Below are 20,889 nucleotides of genomic sequence, written 5' to 3'. Positions count from 1 at the left end.
CCCAAAGCAAAGAAGTAAAGAAAAAAGCTCCAGAGAACCACATATTAAATTACTGAAAAATGAATACCAGTTTCTTAGAATAAAGAAAAATCCCTGAGAGTAAGTGGGGCACTGGCACTGTTATAAGCTTGTACCAAAGCAGCCCACAAGAGGGAGCAAGGGATTGCCACATAGCTTCAGTTGTCAAAACCATTTGTTTATTTGTTTTGAGGGAAAACCAACACTTTTTTTTTTTTTTAAACCTAATTGACCTAATGGCCAATCTTATAGTATACCTGGATTTAGAATACTTAATTTCAGAGAGTAATAAGCATAAGGATCTAGACTGCTATACAAGACACTTTCAAGTTTTCTCAAAAAATCAGTGACAATGCTTTCAGTCTGAAAATTCACATCATTTCAAAGCACAAAACCCCCCTTATTTTTTAAAATAAGGGAATTGAAAGTCTCATCTTCGAACAAAAGCAACAGTTAATCACTTTTTCAAGATCAAAAGTCTTCTTCATATGTTCTGCAAATGCCCGACTGTAGTGCATTAGGAATAAACTATTTATATGATACTTCAACGTTTGCAAGCCCATCGAACAGGAATTCCTACTTCTCTTTAGACATTCATAATGTTGCAAACGTTTTTGACATTGCTGCATTGTTTTTGGTACAGCTCTCGGGACTCTTGCAGCAACCACAATTTTGTTTAAAGAGCTACCTACAGGTTTCCTCCTCTGGCTCCTGCAACACTTGGGCTGCGGGCAGGACTTCTGGTTTCTACAGGCAGAAGCTTGGTCCTCCTTGCCCCCTACCCTGCTCATCAGCCCAGCTCCAGCAGCAGAGCCCAGGAGAGCTGATGGGGCTATGAACCCAAAGAAACGTCTGTAGAAGACAAGGCGCAGAGATGAGGCGCCAGCTGCCAAAGGCCAACCCGTAAGTTCCTGAAGATGCCAGGGATTCATGCTGGGAAGTGCAAGAAACAGGGGTCGAGGCAGAGGAAGGACCGACTGTTGCCTACAGTACGATTCAAAATCTGTATTCTCAATTCATTACTGTCTCAAACAGTAATTTCAGATGGACAGAGAAAGATTACAGAAAGGAGACAAAAACTGGTAAATAAATGTAGCCAATTCAGGACAATTTCTTAGTTTTTGGGTAACAGTTATGTTTCAGTTAGGAAGGTGGACAGTATTCACCAACATTACTTTGATAAAATACCTTCAATGAGAGTTTCAACTCTACCACATTAAAATGGGGGATGTCAGAAAAGACATCATTTTACCAAATGCAGTTTTAGCATCCTTAAGATTTCAAAAAAAAGCAAACTTTACATCTAGGATTTTCCAAATACTTAATGGAGAAATACATGTCCTGTGATGTATCCTACCCTGTCCCAGGAATTTCTGTAATGTACCAAAGATGATTAAAAAAAAATATATATAAAAATCTGTGTTTCTCAAAGAATATCTGGAGTCAGTGGCTACACGATATTCTCAGAATTCAATGTAACCACACAGTACTTAATTTGCTTTAAAAATCCCTGATAATTAAAATAAAAGCCACATTTAATGCAAACTTTGAATAGAGTAAGATTTCAGTGTTGCCTCTTCATACTTAAAGAATTATTCATAAGAAAAAACTCAAATAAAAATCCAACTCACTGTTTTGCCTTGGAGGCTCTGAGGAGTAACAGGCTGTAAACTCAGACCTGCTGGCATTGACCTTCTGTCAGGCACAAAGACATGCTGTACACAAAAAAAAAAAAAAAAGCATAGTATGATCCATAGTTATCTAAAGACTCAACAACCATTAAATGCTAAAAAATAAGTCAAGCCAACTTCACACTCACGACAAATTTGCTATGATTTTTGCCAGCTTTGGCCAGTCATGCTCCCTGCTGATCTACCATCTAGAACACTTGAGTAAGCCACCTCTAACTTCTAGAAATAACCCAGCTTTCATAATTCATTTAATTAACAGTCCTCCCTCAAAGCTGTTGCCCTAATCATAGCCATGTAAATATCAACAATTATAGTGTTTCACCCATCACTGAAAGCTGTTTAAAATCCTAAGATCTCTATATAGATGGAGTTGAAATCTTAAATTTACCCTACTGATTTCGAAGAGTCTTCTAATTACCCACCTCTTAAAAACAGAGGTTTGTGTTTCTAAGTTAATGGAATAAGCTAGCTGTGTAACTAAAAAACCCAAAACCCAACCAAAATACACCTACGCAAACTTAATAGCACGAATAACTGAAGGTAAATAATAATCTTGTATAAAAGATGCTAAATATGAAATGAAATAGTAGCATAAGTGTTCCATAAGGAAAAAAATATGAGAAAGCAAAACACGGCTGAAAGGACAAGTAAACACATGCTCTGCAGCACTGGCCCTAGTGGTATTTCTCAGATTTGTGAGATGCACTGATCATTAAATTTCCAGTGCAGCTGCGACATAAAGGATGTCAAAACAAAGTGACTCCTTGATGATAGGCCCTAAAAATTTCCAAAAACTAGACTTAGTAATCAACTCAGTTGTTTACACTGCTTTAAGATGCAGTTAAAGATTTTTTCCCTGCATCAAGAAACACAAAGATACCTGAGATAAAGATTTAGGAAAAATGTACAGAGCATTTTATATGAACTTTAGTTTTACATCCAACTGAAAGAGTACTTTTCATGTGATTATCTCCAAACTATTAAAAAACATGCACAACACAACCATGATGGATATAGCTGAGCCACATACACCGCCCAGGTTTACAATTCTTCGTGTCTCCGTCTCACTGATGAAGACCAGCAGTCACACTAGTCAAGCGCTAATGTTGGGTGCAAATAGACTCTGATCTTTAGCAATCTCCTGGATAAGTCAAAGGCATTGAAAGAAACAACTACACTCAGTTTTCTGCTGGAACCCAAGGCAGCCAAACTTGTGGATGAAGAATAGAACGCAGCATGTGGAATGAAATCTGTGTTTTTCAGTCCTCTTAGATTTCCAGCACAAAAGCTAGAAAGGAGAAAGATTTCTGGACATAAAACAAACTATTCTGAGAAATTTCCTATGGAGTCCTTTTCTTTCCTTTAGAGAAACATGATATCATGGACAGTAATATTAGGACAACATGTTTTCACCTGGTATATTAGAAAACTCTTTTTACAACCTTTAGATTTTTACACGCTTTTTAAAAATCAAACCTTTCTCCATGAAAAATGATGTAACTGAAGCTTCATTATTCTAAAATATACTATAGTGCAACACTAATTTTACAGTAACCATATACTTTCTGCTAAAACCCCTTGTAAATAAGATTTTTGACTATTAAAACAAGTATTTTTACCTTAGTATGATGCGTTCTATGTCTGCGATCAATAGTTACATCTCCCCTTTGCACTGGTGAAGACACTTCTGATCTGTAGGTCCGCTGTGGGGAATATCCTTGGAAACCAGCAATTGAACCATGAGAGGGTGAGGTGGGAATCGAATGCATCGTCTGATCAGAAATATTCATCATAGTTTTTGGGCTACTTAAAGTACTGTGTCTAGTAAGAGTTGTCTGCTTATTGTAAAACTGACGTTGCTGCCATTCATAGAGCTGCCACATTGTGTCATCGCGCATCGACCTCCGTTTTTCTTCGGCTGTTACTGGTCCTATGGCTCTGTCGTAAGCCGATGGCGTTACGCTGCAGAGGCTCTCCGGCCGTGCTTTGCTGTTTCTCGGCAGTGTTCTGTAGCCTTCTGGGTACCGGGGTAAAACTTGAGGTCGATGGCTTGGCATGTTTCTTGGTAGTGTCTGATATGAGATAATGCTGAAACACAAATTTTCTTTTTCTTAGTGGACAGGATTAATACTACGGCAGTATAAAGTTTTTCAATATTGGCTAGGTTTATCTAGCTAACTCTGACTTTTTTTTTTTAAATTACAAGTGTCATTTTAAAAACATGCAAGAAAATCCAGATGACAATTAAAGAATCAACTATACTGATTGAATGCACTGTAGCAGCCAAAACTGGGTCCTCTCTCTGATTAGCTGCTTGATTATATAATCCACATTTCATCTTTTTACCAGTATGACAGTCTAGTAGTGTCATAGACTAAATCTTGTAACTTCTCTATGTGCTGGAGAGGTCAAAGTTATGAAAGCTTTAAAACTCTGTACTGTTTCCATATGAGCCCATTTTAAATGTTCTCTTTTTCAGAAGTGAAAAAATCTCCTGTTGTTTCCCTAAATGAATTCTTGAGCAACTACTATGGACATTAAAATATCATATTTTTTTTTTAATAACAGGCCAAGGAAAAAATAGCAGTAATTGTCTAATGAAATTATATTTTACAATTATGAAGGACAAGCCATTCCATATCAGCTATTCAAGCAAAACAAATAGCAAAATATTTCTTTGTTTGATAAGAATATTGTATTGCTTTTCAACTCGGGTATGAATTCAAAAGCTTTTTCTTTAATTTATTGCCACATTAGAATTCTGGAGTGCTACAGTCATTTAGCGGCTTTCAGCATTAGTTGAACTGCAAAATTCTCCATACTGAGTATCGATGCATGCCTAAGTATGACAAAGCATTTCTTGTTTTTTTCACAGGACAAAATCTAGGTCATAAACATTGATTCATTCAACTCTTATCTAAAATTCAGATGAGCACCTCTTAAAGCCTTTTGCTACTGATCACATCTATGATAGATGCTTGCCCAGATACAAAAACTGATCTCAAATTGGACATGATTCAGCCATCAGAGGGCAGCAGCTTCTAGCTACACCCCAGACTAATTCAAACTAAAATCCCTGCCACCACGAGGCATCAGAATCTGAAGATGGTTTTGAATGACTTTGGTGGCACAAAAACATTAAAGAAATCATGGAGGGCAAATGGCAAGGTGAATCAATATTATGCATGTTAGATCCTTATGGAATAACTACAAAGGAAATTGATGATGGTAAGAACCACTTTTTACTGAAAATAGTTAAGCTGAGTATTTATGATCACCTGTTACATTTTGGAGATTAAACTGCTATAAAGAGCCTTACATACAAAATCTGCTACAGTTTCTGAAACTTTCCAAGAATTAATGAAGTATTATCCCCATTTTGTAGACTGGACAGCTTTCCGTTCTCACACACAAAAAAAAGGGAAATGGATTCTAAACCTTATTATTTTGATGTAAAACATACTTAAATACCTCTAAATTTCTTAATGTAGCATACCATAAATGACAAGGGCTTTTCTCCATATCCATATTTTAAAAAAACGACCAACCAAGACACCTTTATGTTCAATTTTTAACTTTCAGAATATTATTTTAGCTACACACTAACGGGTATGGTAAAGTCTGATATTTTCATTAAGCTCTCCAGTAGCTAGATACAACTCACTCACTGAAGCTCCTCCCCCATTTCATTAATTAAATGGGCAGTGTAATCCTTTTAATATCCTGTACAACTTCAAGAAAAGCTGTCTGAAGTTCTTGCTATGTAAATATAGCAATTTAAAGTCTGTATACAATTATTTTTGAACATTTAGGAAGATAAGATATCCATCTTCCATTGGTAAACCATGAAAACTGTAAAAAGCCAACTGCCTCAATATTAAGCCTTGTTTTACATCATTTGATAAAATCAAAATAGATTCACCAATGTCCTGCTGATACTTACAAAAATGTAATTCTAGTGAAGTCCAAAAAACAATTCTAGACAGTACTGCATCTTAAAGCTGCCTTGCATACCAAGGGAGGCTGCTGCAGCCAGTCAAGCAGCCATGCACACTGTGAGGTTGCAAAATATTTCTGCAGCTGTCACCATAAACAGCTCCCTAAAGGTGTTCCTATATAAAGAAAAGGCTTCTGCATGAGTTTAGAGACTCCTTATAGACACCTTTAGCGGTTGTCTCTAGGATTACTGTTGGGTAGCAATACTGGTTCTCGTGTCTAATTTGGGGAAGCGACATTGCCAATAAAACTTTAAGGGCCCAGTTCTGCAATATTATGAATACCCTCAGATCAAAACCTCAAAATAGCCCTTCATCCTAAAGAACGCAAATACCAGCTGGCCCAGAATACAGAACTTTCCTGTGTGCAAATCAAGCAAAGGGTGGCAAAGTGCTGATGGAAACCTGGTGCTGTACAGCAGGCGTTTATTATTTAGGATGAGATTTATATGGGCAAGGGGTGGGAAGACGGGCTCACACCCTAAGTTAGCAGCAACAAAAAACGTCACTTAGTACCATGCAACCCTTCTGTATTTTTTCACATTTAAGAAAGGCCACTCAAGTAAACCATTCTGGTGAAAGTATTTACTCGTAACTGACGTGCAGAATTCATTTCATAAAATGATACTGAAGTGGAATGCTTTTATTTAAAAACCATTTATTTTTGGTTATAAAAGGTTTGTCTTCCTCAAGGCATCAGTTGTCTTTATTTGAGTGGCTCTTGTGAATCTAGATGTCTAGATCCATGGAAATGGCAGATAACACCTTCAAGAATTAAAAACTGCATTGCCATAATTCTCCTTAATTTGTCAGGAAATCTACTAAGGGGTCAGCATGTTCCTCTGAAAAATTAGTAGAATTAGTAGAACCCTATTTATTCTAAATCGAGGACAGATAACAACTCCTATGTGATAAATAGTTATTTAATTGAAACTGTTCTTTAACATTTTAGTATTCTCAAAGTCCTAATTGTTTTTTCAGTCGGACACATCACAGATATTCAGATTGGTCCACCATGATTTCTCTAACACATTAGAAAGACAGATGCAATGGAAAGCATCTTTGTTAAAAGTCAGAAACTTTTCACCTTTAAGTGAAGACTGCTTTTCTCAAAAATTCAAGTTATGAGCTGAACAGGTCTTACTACAGGCAGCCTTACGAGCCCCTCATCCCAACCTTAAGCTTTAACATAAACTGGAGCTTCTTTCTACTCTCATTCACCAACTTCAGTTCTACTTAAATTTCTGTCTGCAGCCAGAAACTGGCAATCTGAACAAAAACAAAATTTAAAATTTATATTAAACCACATTCTAAAGACATCAGTATACATTAGAAATTTGGATCATTATTCAAGGCCACTTCCACACAAAGCAAAAAAGATAGCTCAAGGCCAATTCTTTTTCTGTTTACTACCTTTATGTAGAACTGCAGTTGAAAGCATACCGTTTGCGTTATCAGTGCCACCCTTATTTAAGCAACAAGGGGCCTCTATAGTCAAGACAAAATACTGTTAATTAGTAACATATTGTTAACAGTACTTCCCTCTGTTTGATTCCCACAATGAAATCAGTTTTAGGGTTTATATACTTGTTCGCAACTGAAAAATTGCGCAGCTATTCAAGTTTCTCTTGTTTGGTTGGGAGTTTTACAGTCCAATTTAAAAAAAAAATCTAATAGCATCAAAGAGCCTTCTCAGTTCTCATTACACAAGCATGCATAATAAAATAAATGTCAGAGTGTGCAAGTCACTCTCTGTACTGAAAGTTCGAACTTGACCAAACTACTTATGTTGAGTACTTCACGAAACAACACATTAACAATTCCTAATTATATTTAATGAAAGACTAAAAGCAATAAGGAAATGTTCAATCAATTTTAGCAAATGTATGTCAAACTGAAGTAATTTTTTCAAATTTTTTGCAAAAACTGAAAAGCTTCCAACTCCCATATTTTGAAATTTGCAGAAAACAACATTTTCAGAATGTGGTTCTATCTTAAGCTCTGCTCTGCCGTCCACCTATACGCAAATTCCCTTATTTCCTGCTCTTCAAAACATCTCCTGTGACAGCACCTCCCCTACTTCAGATCTAATATAATATTAAAAACTTTTGTATTTTACTGCTAGAGCTGGTTGCCTGTAAGCCACCCTGGAAGCAATGTCCCTACACCTCTGCCAGGGAGAAAAATTGCTATCGGCACAAGATTCAGTATCATTCACACATAATTTTAAAGCTTCACGAATAAAAACTGGAACTCAATATGAGAACTGGGAGATGTTTAATTTCATGAGAAGGGAAGCTTTAAGGATCAAGTTAGTTAGATTTCTCTCACTTACTCTTAGGTAAAGCTTTTCTCTCTCTTCAGTTAAAGATTGTTTAAGGGTTAAAAGCTCCCTGGAATATTTTTGAAGAATTTTAAATAAAATTTTGTGAACAAAAATGCGGAAGACAGGGCAATTTCAAGAACAGATTTTAAGAGGAAAAATAATTGTTATGATTGATAAGACCTTCTCTCTGCTAGTACAGAGAAATTTCTAGCACCCAGAAAGAGTTTCTGGGCATTTTTATTTATTAAGTTATTAATATAGTTTAATTTATAAATAATCACTTAGAGGTTAATAAAAGAGAAACTTTAATAAATCTGTTCTGAGCAGTCATCCAAGTACTTCTTTTAGAGAACAATGAATTATATATTTAAGTAATATAGACCAAAAACTAAAGAATCTAAGCAGGGTACAAGTCTAGGCATTATTTGGTAGAAGACCTGGGGCGGGGGGGGGGAAATTACTTAGCACTTACCCTCTCGTTTCCTCTTCTTGTCCTTTTCCTCTTTGTATTTTGATCCACTGTTCCAGCTGCAGCATTGAATTAGTTCTCTGCATAACTCTTTCAGACTCCACATGTGACTGAACCGCATTGTGCTGACCTCCATCTCCAGTGTCTGCCAGGACAACACCAACAGCTTTATTCTCAGACCCATTTAAATGAACTGGTCGGAAGTGTCCAGCCTGAATCGTGGTTATGGGTAAAGTCCTGTATTCGGCTCCCAAAGGATTTAGCTTTACACTGTTAATTTTCGTCAATGGTTTATCTTGCCCAACTTTCTGGAATCCATATTTTTCAGCTTCCAAAGCTTTCTTCTCCTCATTTTTGTTCACTTCTTTGTTTTTCTGGTTATTTTGTGCCTCTGGCTTAATTAGCACCCGATGGTTTGAAATATTATTTGCCTCTCGAGATGGTGTATTTTCAGTGGTTAACTTCTCTACTCTGGAAAGGAATATATGACAAGCTATATCATCAACAAAACATCCATTAAAAAATAGTAATAAAAAATGAAAAGTGAATATATTTGTGTTTACTAGGGTTCTTTCAGTGAATCCCTGTCCAGATACCTTACCCCGATATCTTGTCTTTGAGAGAAAAACCCAGGACACATTTTCACAATAATCAAGGACAGGCTGGTTTTGTTTTTGTTTTAGGGTACTTTGTTTTGTTTTGGGGGTGGTGGTGGTGATGGTTGGTTTGGTTATTTGTTTGGTTGGCTGGTTTTGGGGTTTTTTGGTTGGAGAGTGTGAGTTTTTTCTTCCATGCTTCTCTATCTCTTTGCTATTTTAAAAGCATTTATAACATGGAGTAAATTTTTAAAGACATCTTCAAATTAACCCCCTAGAAAAAAGTGTGCAAGAGAAAATAAAGCCAGAGTCTGAAAAAAATTGATGTTCAGTTCCTGGAGGGCTGGACATTCAAACAGTAAAAATATTTAGTGGTTCTCCAAGAGATAAAGCTTCCAGATGTCAACAGACTGAAATTCAGACGATTTTAAAAGCCATCTTTAAAAATAGTAGCAGATTACATTGCTGACCAGCTTGTGATTCACAATACTGCTGAATTTAACATGTAACAAGCTCCTTTAAAGACAGCAAGCAACTTTTCATGGTCACTGGCTTCTATTAGGTTTCTCTGGTATGTTATCACTTTGGCTGGCAAACATTTTGTGGAAAATAACTGTGGCTTCCCTAATTTTAAGGGGGAAAATAGCTGCTGACTTAGGGAACCGTACCACAAAAATAATGGTATTTTTAGATCAGTTACTGCCTAACAGTACTTACAGAAGTACTCAACGTATGCAGTTCTAATAGCTATCATCTTTTTAAAATTCAAAATGTCAAGGAGCCATATGTTTTTCTATACTGGGACATGAACTGAACATCCAGCTCAGATAGTGACATTTTTTTCTGGTTTACTAGGGAAAAAAAAGCACAAAACCCCTTAAATGTTTTGATCAACATTTTTGGGTACAGAAGGAAAGAAGACCAAGAGGTATAATTCTTTAAGATAACATCTCTGTATAAAACCAAACCAAGACCAAAGCTTTATTTAACGAGGATGTCAACTTAACCTTTCACACTGTTTTGCATCTCTTTTGCAAATGCGTTATTCATCTTTATAACTGACTAGTTCACGTGTTTAATCTGTCTGTAAAACGGGCATCACATACACAACTGACCAAGAGCACAAGTATGACAGCTCCTATGAAAAATGCTCTAGTTCCAAGCAGAGTAACAACGTACACAGCTGTAAGCATTTTTGCTTACCCCATCTTTAACACGAGGCTTAAACGTCCAACAAGTCTACACTTCCCCAGTAGATTATTTAAGCCATGAATTCCCAACAGGCCAACAACTCTCTGGGACAGAATCCCAGCAAATACATAAAGGACTGAAACTGTAAGGTCCTTACAAAAATACCACCTACTGCTAATAATATTGGATACTTCATTTTATATACACCTCCCATTACCACCCTACTCTTGCTATGAATTGTCCATGACGTGAAAGGAATCGAGAGACTCCTGCCTTGACAAATACACCATTTCAAACGTATCCATTAGAAACAGCAAGACATCAATGTCCTCTGCAAAATGTAGGCAAGTTAGAATTAAATGCTCATGCACTTTGCATGTTAACAAGGGGCGGGTTTTTTCACCATGCCTCTTTCTGACATAGTTGTGATGATCCCAATCTCTATAACCTTGTGAAGTATCAAGAAAAGTCCTCCAAAACTCACTCTATTAACGTAAGTAGCTCAAAATAGTTCTTTCAGTGATTATTCCAGAGCTGCCTCTGTGAAAGCGTACACACACGTCAAACATACTGCAAAAGAAAACATCCCTACCAATAATCTAACATGGACATCTCTTTGGCTGTATGCTTCAGCATTATTTTTAAACACAATGTTTTTTTCTCATACATCACTGTTAAATGCAGAGGTTGGACACATCTGATGCTTTCTGCTAGCAGAAAGGAGAGGGTAATACTTCTGCCAACCATAAAGTTCAGAGAAAAAAAAATCTCAATGCAAAAGCACTTTTCATGTAGACTTTTGTGGGGGAGGACACATGGGGTGAAACTGCTATACCTATGTCATCTTGTCTGATAATTGGAAATTACAGAAAAGAAATGCTATGCTAATCTCCTACTGCATATTTAAAAGTGAGGTGTTTTCTTTTTATTTTTTTTTTCCCCAAGACTTTAAACTGTTCCCAGGACCAAACATTTCTGCCTAGGTTCCTTCTCAAGGTTATGAAAAAAACTGGATTACCTGCCCCCTCCCACCTCAAAACTGTACTACCCACTGTCTTCCAACAAACTAAAGGAATTCCCCACACAGGAAAGTGAATGAAAAACTCAATTTCCCACAATTATCAAGTCAAAACAGCGTGTTAAAATTTCAGTTTTCAGCCAGTGCTCAAGAGTTTACAAATAAATTTAAGGACTACCTTGCAAATACCCCTAAATATGGGCATTAATGTATGCAACATGCCTTGATAGAACAGCCTGCCCCTTATATAGCACTTTATATCAATCTTTCTCAAGGTGCTTTAGAGCAGAGAAGCAGTTGCCATTTTACAGATGGAAAATCTGTGGTGCAGCGGGAGAGTAGCATCTCTAAGGACATTCATCAGATAGGTGGCATAGTCAAAACTTGGCACAGTGTTTGATGCACACTATTGTATTTTCCACTGTGGATATTAATTAAAAACACAACAAACCCCAAAATCACAGAATTATTTTTCCAAGCAATCTCTGTGCTGTATCACTTGTTACTATGGTTATACACAGCAGAGTCCAACACTGATATGTGATATTCTTTGCGATGGTGTAGAGGCTGAATGACTGAGATTTGAAGAAACTTCTGGTCTCTCCTTTAACTTTGTGCAACAAATCAGCCAACTTGGTGTGAGCAAATCCAAATGGGATAGAATTATCAGAAACTAATAGGTAAGTGTAAGAAACATAAATCCATATTTATATTTGGCTTCATATGTATGTCTATCTCTCAAAGATATTCAACAAGACTTGCAGGGCATTTTGAGAACAGGATAGGGAGAAGACAAAAGAGACTAATGCATTGAACATACATGTTTCAGCATATACTGAATGCAATTTATAGGTTTCTACAACAAATCAGGAATAATATGTATGGAACAGTAATACAGAGAAAGTACTGTTTTTCACTGCTTTATGTAAGTAAGTAATTCCAAAAGGGGAGGAGGCATGTAATCAAGTATCAGACAGACACAAAGACTGATCTAACAAAGCCAAGCAGAGGCATTTGAAAAGAAGCAGCCATCTTTTCCTAACAGAGTGATGTTGGTAAACCCCCACTGTGGATGTCATTATGCTAACAAGTGGGTTTTTGGCAGCTTATCTTATGCTGTTCAGGAGAGTAACTGCACTAGGAGGAAAAATCCCCACTCTTTTCTCAGTACACGCTGCATCACTCAGAACAAAGGCTCTGGCACACACAGCTGACAGCAAAAGGATAGAGAAATGATGCTCTTAAAGATGGGAGAGTAGAGAAATCAGCAGTTAGGGTAGAAATGATAAATCAGTATGTTGGTGGACACTAGCACCTACAAACACAAGCAAGCAATCAGTACTCAGAGATACAACTTAACTCTGGTCTGCAGTGATGCAACATGGAATGAGGAAGATCTTTTGCTAATCCAGAGAGGTTGTTTGAGATCATATTTTGAGTCTTAAGCTTAAATAGTTCCTCACTGACTAAAGTATTTGTGTTTGTTTATTTTGATAGGTCCCTCAGTACGTTATTAAACTTGAATTTACTATCTAGGTAATATTAAAACAAAAATGTTTAGAAAGGAGTAATTACAGTTAAATCAAGACGACCAAATAATAATTTGTCCTTCCCTGCAGTTAAATATCAGAAGGGAGTTCTTCTGCTGTGACTGCAGATCAGTTCTAAAAGAAATGAATACATTTTTATTTTCTCACCTCAATATCTCATTTCTGTATTATGTGGCTAACTATGTGTGGAAAGTAAGTATATTTTATGGAACCTGGGCAAAACACCCACACCGTAATGTTTTAAATATTCCATTTATATTTTTTCTCTCCAAGGAGCTCACATCCTCAGAAAAATAAAGATGCAGATTGCAGCTTTGAAATGATTTAAAGCTGAAACATTCAATTTAACAGACTGTTGAGTTTGGTTTTCCTGAGTATCGTAAGCAGTGAAGTTCCTTGACTTCTAGATTTAAAGAACTATACTGTAAAAACTGTGACTTACTGGGCAATTCATATTAACAAGCACTTAAGAGTGGCTCAACATCAGTTTGCATAAATATTTAAGGATGTAAGTTCTTAATAACTCTAGCTATTGTATTGTAAGTATCTAGTCTGTTAGAAAACTGTATTCAGTTCAATCTTAGAACGTCTCAAAAAACCAGAATTGAGAAACAAAGGCGCTGGCTGAATTTGACTGAACCAAAATCATTTATATTTAGAGCTATGTGCATGCCAAACTTTAGGTTACTTAGGGATGAGGTAATACAATACTTAATACTTAACAGATTTTTACAGGGAAGAAACAGTATTTCTTCTGGATAAGATCATATCCTGCTACATGGTTCATTTTAAGAACTGGTTCGACAGCCAAAAGATGGATTCTTTAGAAAACAGATGTCTGAAGGATTTTCTTCCTTACTATAGCTAACAGACATGAAAGTCTTTGAGACTCCACTGGTCTTGAAATGTATTTTCTCTCAAATAATTATTTCAAGACTACTAATAAACTTTTCAAAGAGGTCACATCTACTTCTGTTTTGTTCTAGGGTTTCTTGCCTGAATTAAAACAAGATGGTGTTGCATTAGTCGCTTTTTTTTGTTTTTCTGACACTTCTTTTGGCTGTTGGCAAGCCCATTCTGCCTGTGATATCCGGGCAGAAAACTATTGATTTTGCTGCTGAGTGCTTTTCTACTCGTTTAGTGTGCTACACTGATTCACCAAGGAGTAAGATAAGCACCCAAAGCAATGCAGGAGGATGTATAGCTGGATGAAAAATCTTAGATAAGCTCAGCTGCATAGGGAATCCCTACCATTTACCTATACGCTGCTGAACACCTGAAACAGGCAGACGTCAGTGCTGGAACAGGCACTGAGGCTGAAAGGAGGTGGTAGACGTGGATGGCCAAGCATTTCAAGAGGCTGGAACACCCTTCACAACAGCGGAGTGCACATCGGTCTTGGTTAGAGCAGCCATGGCACCGCAGCCAAGGAAGGACAACTAGCCTGCAAAGCTGTGCCAGGCACCAGGGTGAGCTCACTACAAATCTTGCTAGGCTCTGAGGCAGCAAACATGACTGTACGGCTATGTAAGTGAAATGCACAAAAAACTGGGTACTTACATTACCATTCTGGATTGCTTCTTATGTTAAAAGAAATGTCACATCTAATAAAGTAACATCTGTCTATATAATTAGGTGTACCAAGTATCTTCTATAGAGCATTGACTATTACAGGAGAGACTATGAAGACGACACTTATTAAGGAGGCTCTGTCCAACCATAAACCTAATACTGCCAGTTCACCACTAAACACCTTGTCCATAAGCACCATATCCAAACATCTTTTAAGTACCTCCAGGGATGGTGATGCAGCCATTTCCCTCGGCCTTTTCCAATCGTCCCCTGGCGCAGCTTGAGGCCATTTCCTCTCATCCTATCACCTGTTACTTGGGGGAAGAGTCTGACCCCACCTCACTACAACCTCCTTTCAGGTAGTTGTAGAGAGTGATAAGGTCTCCCCTCAGCCTCCTATTCTCCAGGCTAAACAACCCCAGTTCCCTCAGCCTCTCCTCATAAGACCCTCCGGACCCTTCACCAGCTTCGTTGCCTTTCTCTGGACAGGCTCCAGCACCTCAATGTCCTTCTTGTAGGGAGGGGCCCAAAACTGAACACAATATTCAAGGTGTGGCCTCACCAGTGTTGAGTACAGGGGGACAATCACTTCCTTAGTCCTGCTGGCCACGCTATTTCTGCTACAAGCCTGGATGCTGTTGGCCTTCTTGGCCACCTAGGCACACAAGGCTTCCAGTGGTAACTTGCTTTTCCTTGTCAACACATGGATACATAAAGGATAAGGCTCCAGATCAGGTACGTATAAATTTGATGACAGCTTAATGATGAACAAGAATAGATCCCCACAGGTTGTCCATACGCACGACTGTCTAATTTAGCCAGAAACTACAGTGGTGAATTTGAGACTTATGAAAAGTTTAAGCCAAAGACTACCATGAGTTGAGCTGCTACTGCCGTTACGTCAGGAGGGCAGGGGAAGTCAAACATGCCTGCACATAGTACTTGCCATGGTGGTACTACTGATGCTGCTGGCTAAAGGAACTAGTCAGGTTTTTGTCCTCTAGCCCTTTACTCTCAATGCATCCGTATTCAGAACAGAACTTAGATTATCCAGTATTCTTAAATTAGTAAGGGTTCTTCAACATAAAAAGAAATTACATTCTATTTTAAGGTATGCCCTTTCATTTCAATAAATCAAACTAAATATGAAAAAGAAATACACTGTGCCACTGTTTTGCAAATCCACCTTACCTTTTCACAGGCTCTGTCTGCACAAGCGCTGCATCTGTCATGGCTTTCATCCACAGCTCCATTTCCTTCCCTGTATCTGTGCAGAAATAATAGGTCCTCATGTTTGGATGAGCTGCCTGATTGGAAATGACACGGTCATTGCAACAAAAATGTAAGATTCTCTGAAAGAAAAGAGACAAATAATGTTACAGTATACTTGCATTAATGTTTTCTATGATAAGATTTCTGCAAATAATATAATCAGAAATATATCAGAAGGAATACTTCAATGTTTCTCTGTCACTGCATTCATATTTTCAAAATAATTGCCTAAAATTTTCAATCATAGCTGCTTCTTAATACACTCAATAAAAAGCCCTTAAAGTTCTTCAATCTATTAAAAACTACCTTGATTGTCCATTAATGTAAATTAATATAATGATTATAAATAAGATTTTGGCATAGTTTTTTGCAGTCTGAATGATACAGTAAGTTTTAATTTGTACTTACCATAGTAAAATGATGTGTTGCTTAGGAGGCCAAAAGAAGAGACAAAAGACGCTCACAAAACAAAAAGAAAAGTCAACAGAAAATATTCAGTAGTGATTTATATCATGATTAAAAAGATTAGCTCTGAAACACTCCTAACAATGACTCATGTAATATTGTGATTTAAGTGATAATAAAACTTCATTTTTGTTTATATGTAAAGATACTTTGTATCTAAGTAACTTTCATTAGTGGGATAAGTCTAGCTGCAGATAGAGTTTACAATTTTAAAACACAAGTATTTAAGATCCATGAACTAAAAATTAAAGACTAATAATAGGTCATATTCATCCATCTCCTTATTCTAGTAATTACATCTATATTTACATCAGGCTAAATAGTTGAATCCTCTGCTACTGCATTACACAAAAATCAGTCTCAGAAGCTGTTCGTCAATCCTGTTTTGCATAACAACTCAGCAAAATGAGTTCTCTTCACTAGGCTATTGTGCTTTCAGACATAAAGTTATACTGAAAATTTGATTCCCTTACCTTAAAGGCATATTTGCGGTTAATGTGGTCCTCAGGAGAAAGGACAGATATCTGAAAACTAGGTAGAAGTATGCTACCTAGTATTCCTTCTTCTTTCTCATCTGTGAATGTACAGTCTTTGATTAGAGAAACAAAGTGTTTTGACACATTATACCTGTATTCAGACCCTTCAGTGAAACTCTGTACTTAACAACACAAGACTAGTAACAAGAACTTTACCTCGGAAGCAAATGCATTAGAGAATCAGAAAGCGAGACTGATTTGTTACATAGGTGCCTGCATACAGTCTCAGAAGCGTGCAGTCCACAAGAGCAATTTGCAGTCCCTCCCTGCCAACACGTGCCACAGAACCCGCATCACAGAAGTGTGCGCCCCCAAAAACCTGCCAAGCACTGTGAAGTCCAGGACATTTGATTATGGCCACCTTCAACTTTTTCCCGGGACGGACAAGCATAAAACACCCTCCTGAGAGTGCCTGCTCCGTAAGATAAAGTACATGAGCCACCTTATGGAAAACACCACAGTTGGCTTCACCTAGAATTTTTCTGGGGGTCAGTGCTTACCTGCATGACTTCAAAGCTGAAAAGTAGATGGAAGTCAAGCCTCCAATCAGTGACAAGAACAATACCTGCTATCTATTGCCTGCTCAGTAAAAACTGCAAATACCCACGAGAGCAGAAATGTTTTAAAATACTGTTCAAGACCGTTGGACTTTGAAAACATTTGCACATTCCACTTCTGATATCAGGCATATTAAGCGACAAGATCTTTATAATTCCCATGAACAGTTTACACTCAATTCCATTCTATTTGTATGCAAGCATATGTTTCAGATCATTGCTAAAAAAACTAACAAAAATTCCCCAAACCAAATATCCTTTTTGGAGAACGTTGTTTTTTTGTAAACTTTTAGAGCAATACATTACAATAATAAATTGACATTTTAACTGGAAGGAACAACCAGCTCTTATATCCAATTATACTTTAATAAAGGAATAATTGGATGCAATTCAGAAAGTCAAGCTGAATTGTATTTCACATATCAGAAGTCTGATTTCTGATCCGAAGTCTGTATTTCAGACTTCTTAAGATACTGGTTGTGAATAGAGACTGTCCCCTGTAACAATTCTTTTAGCTGAAGATACTGTCCACAACAAATGACTATGTATCTATAAAGTTAAGAAGAAAACAGAGATTTTCCAAAGTTTCAAGCATGGAAAATTTATACTATTACAATTAAAATACATGAAGCAGCACGAAAAAACTACCTCTTATACCTGGATTTAAAAACCTTTTCCCAGTTCTCCTTTACTCACTAAATTCTGAAAAGCCGCAACTTTCATTTCAGTTATTCATATGGGGAAAGCTCTGCCCATACTAGCATTACATAACGTTAGATGTAAAAATTATGTTTTCTTGGATAGTTATTTAATTGGAGAATTGAGCATAAAATTATTTTGATTAAAAGATAGAAAAAATGATGGGAGTAGGTTTACTTTCAGGTACTCAACTGTACTCATAAGTATGCCTGACACCATCCCGTCTCCCCTTCTCAAATATTTCCTCCTCACTATTCACATACATAAAAAATTCTGCCTTTTTCCCCATCTCAGAATGCATGGCAAATGTTGGGGTTTACTTTATTTGGACTGCTGTTTTGGGGGAAAAATTCCCTTATTCTGCCAGATTATACTCTGACGTAAGTCAGAGTATAGTCACACCCACTAGTGCCATAGAAAAGCATTAAGCATTTTTGTCCCAGTGAACAGCTGCATGTCTGGAAGACTTTGGTCTTTGTTAAAGACATACTGCTACATTCCCTTTCCAGATTTTAAAAATCTGTTTCCCATCAGACCAACTTTTATCTACACATTACACTGCCCCATACGCATCTTTACTTGTATGCTCTGTATGAATAATACAAGAGAAAATATAGCAGATCTACTGTCAGGCTCTAAGATCTTTTATTTGTTGCAACAATAACCTTCCAATCAAAGCAGGCAGTCTTTTATGCCTCTGTGAAACAGAAAAAGAGTATTCTCTAAGCTCTGAAAAAATACAATGAAATAATTTTTCTTTTAATCTATAAAATAGATTTAAGCATTAGCTGCTACCACTGTAACACAACTGCAAACGTTCAGTAAGATTTACTAACAAAACCAAAAAACCCCAACAACCACAGCTGCGTAACCAGAAACACTGTTTACGATCTGCGAGTAAGTGAATGGCTCCTCCCTTTCAATCTTTTCAATATCTGAGACAGAATTACTGGAAATGTAAATGCACAGGGTTTAGAGTGCAAGTTCTTTATATTTTAGTAGCCATTTCTAATACCTTTAAGACTATCACTATACATCTTTAATTACAGTTTATAAGCTTTAACTGCTGTCTAGTAAGTGAACAATAGCTAAAAGCCAAGTTTATCACGTAAACAATTTACACTATTCTGCTTGTATTTCAGTGTATTTGGCACACTAACATGTAGAAATGAAAAAGTAAGATTATAGAGCTGTTTGGATTTATTTGTTGGTTTTTCTTCTTCCTTTTTTGTTTTATTTTTAGGTACTTCATGTGCAGTGCTTTAAGTCAGTTTCATCTGTTCTTAAGGCAGCTACAAAGCAGCACTTTCTTTAGAACCTTTGGAAGAGAGAGCCTGAAGACTTGTTTAAAAGAAGAAAACCCTATAAGAACACACAGAGTATATAATGACCACTTAACTAAATGCAGTGTAAATGTAGCACAATCGATGCCTCCACAACTGAAACTACAGCCTAATTTTGGCTCAGCAGTGGTTCATCCAACTACATATACTTCTTGGGATAAAGAAACAAAGCCTAATGATTATATTTCGATAATTCAGAATTTGTTAACTAAAACAGTTAAAGACAAAGCTTTTGTGTTTCATGGCCTGATTTGTCTTGATTAGACTAGAACCATGCTGCACTTTTAGCAGAACGGCAGTTTAAATTCATCAGTCACTGCTTTCAGCATCACCAGCATCAACACCACTTCTACAAATTCTAAAGTCTTATCCTAAACTGAAACCCTTTCTTAACCTTCACAGGGCCGCACACAGCCTTACCAGTTAATCTTCCTCTATTTTACTTTACATGCTTTACAATCTTCTTTGCTCTTAGCCTCCTTTAAGCTATTATGGTTGTACACCTTATTTCGAGATTGAGTATGTTTCCATATGCATAAATCACATTTGTTTATCCCCCCAGGAGCACTACAGTTAATAATCTGTAACGGTGAAGGAATCGGTTTTCTAACATACGTATCTCCAGACCAGAATTATAAGCAGCTAATTTTTCTCATGTAAAATAAGTTTCATGTAGCTACATAACAGGTTTCTTTGTTCCAAATACAGCAGACACTTAGATGGAATTGGACAATGTTTCACTTTATAAGTATTCATGAACACTGATTAGATTCCCCAAAGGCATATAAATCCTCTTTATCATTCAAAAGGCAGAGTTTCAGCTCCCCTGCACTATCCCTTTCCAACCCCCATTTCAGTTACTTCATTTGCACGAAAAATCAGATTTAACCTGGCATATTTAGTTCCTAACAACAGAAGCAGCAAGAAAACGATAATCCAGACTTTAATAAAAGAGGTGGCTGTGAATGGGCTTGCTCTTTAAGTGTACCTGACAGACAGGAAGCAGTTATGTGAAATTGGTAATTAAAAAAGTAGGGGGAGAGGGGGGAGAGAAGATAAAAGTAGCAGGCCTGGATATTGACAGCTATACAACAATTTAACCCATTAAGTTAAGTAGCAGCTTCATCTTTCTTACATTTGAGTGGTGTGTCGAAATTTATCTACTTCCAGTAAAATTAGCAAACGAAGCTTTCCTGAGTGGAACTTACCTCTGTAATAGAAGAGACACAGATCTGAGAGCACAAACCACCGTTTCTTCCATAACTTCATTCCAGTACTGTCCTGTATTAATCAAAGTAATTAAGTCAGAACTTTCAGACTGTTAATAGTCATCATTCATAAAGCAAACCAGGTACTACATAACTGTGGGTGTGCTAGCAGTTCATTTTCTTGGCTAAAATATTTTAAGGTCTTCTCATCACAGACTTGATGCTGCAAATAAATATCATAACCCAGGCAGCCTGAAGTTAACGTGATTCATGAATCAATGAAATGAGAGCCCATTATTTTAGCATGCTAGAAACCACAATCTACAGTTAACTAAAATTGTATCCATTTTTTTAAAAAGGAAAAGAGAAAGGTAATACGTGGG

At 37.0% G+C, this 20,889-nt stretch overlaps 1 protein-coding gene across 11 annotated transcripts in view; it reads right to left on the bottom strand.

Moving 5' to 3' along the window:
• PLEKHA5 (pleckstrin homology domain containing A5) overlaps nt 1-20,889 on the bottom strand; it is a 173,473-nt gene that overhangs the window by 36,264 nt on the left and 116,320 nt on the right. For 6 of the 11 annotated variants that reach the window (XM_064459507.1, XM_064459498.1, XM_064459525.1 and 3 more), the window contains exons 7-12: nt 20,507-20,579; nt 16,637-16,737; nt 15,618-15,733; nt 8,503-8,970; nt 3,329-3,797; nt 1,650-1,733 (exon numbers count right to left, since the gene is read on the bottom strand). In XM_064459507.1, the coding sequence (XP_064315577.1) occupies nt 1,650-1,733; nt 3,329-3,797; nt 8,503-8,970; nt 15,618-15,733; nt 16,637-16,737; nt 20,507-20,579 (1,311 nt within the window). Of the gene's footprint in view, nt 1-1,649; nt 1,734-3,328; nt 3,798-8,502; nt 8,971-15,617; nt 15,779-16,636; nt 16,738-20,506; nt 20,580-20,889 lie in introns of all 11 variants that reach the window. The other 5 variants (XM_064459446.1, XM_064459437.1, XM_064459474.1 and 2 more) reach the window with 1 other exon arrangement.

This window comes from Phalacrocorax carbo, chromosome 1 (genome assembly GCF_963921805.1).
Source record: "Phalacrocorax carbo chromosome 1, bPhaCar2.1, whole genome shotgun sequence".
Taxonomy (NCBI): Eukaryota; Metazoa; Chordata; class Aves; order Suliformes; family Phalacrocoracidae; genus Phalacrocorax; species Phalacrocorax carbo.
The sequence above is the reverse complement of the archived record's forward strand: the minus strand, read 5'-3'. Positions and strand labels throughout refer to the sequence as shown.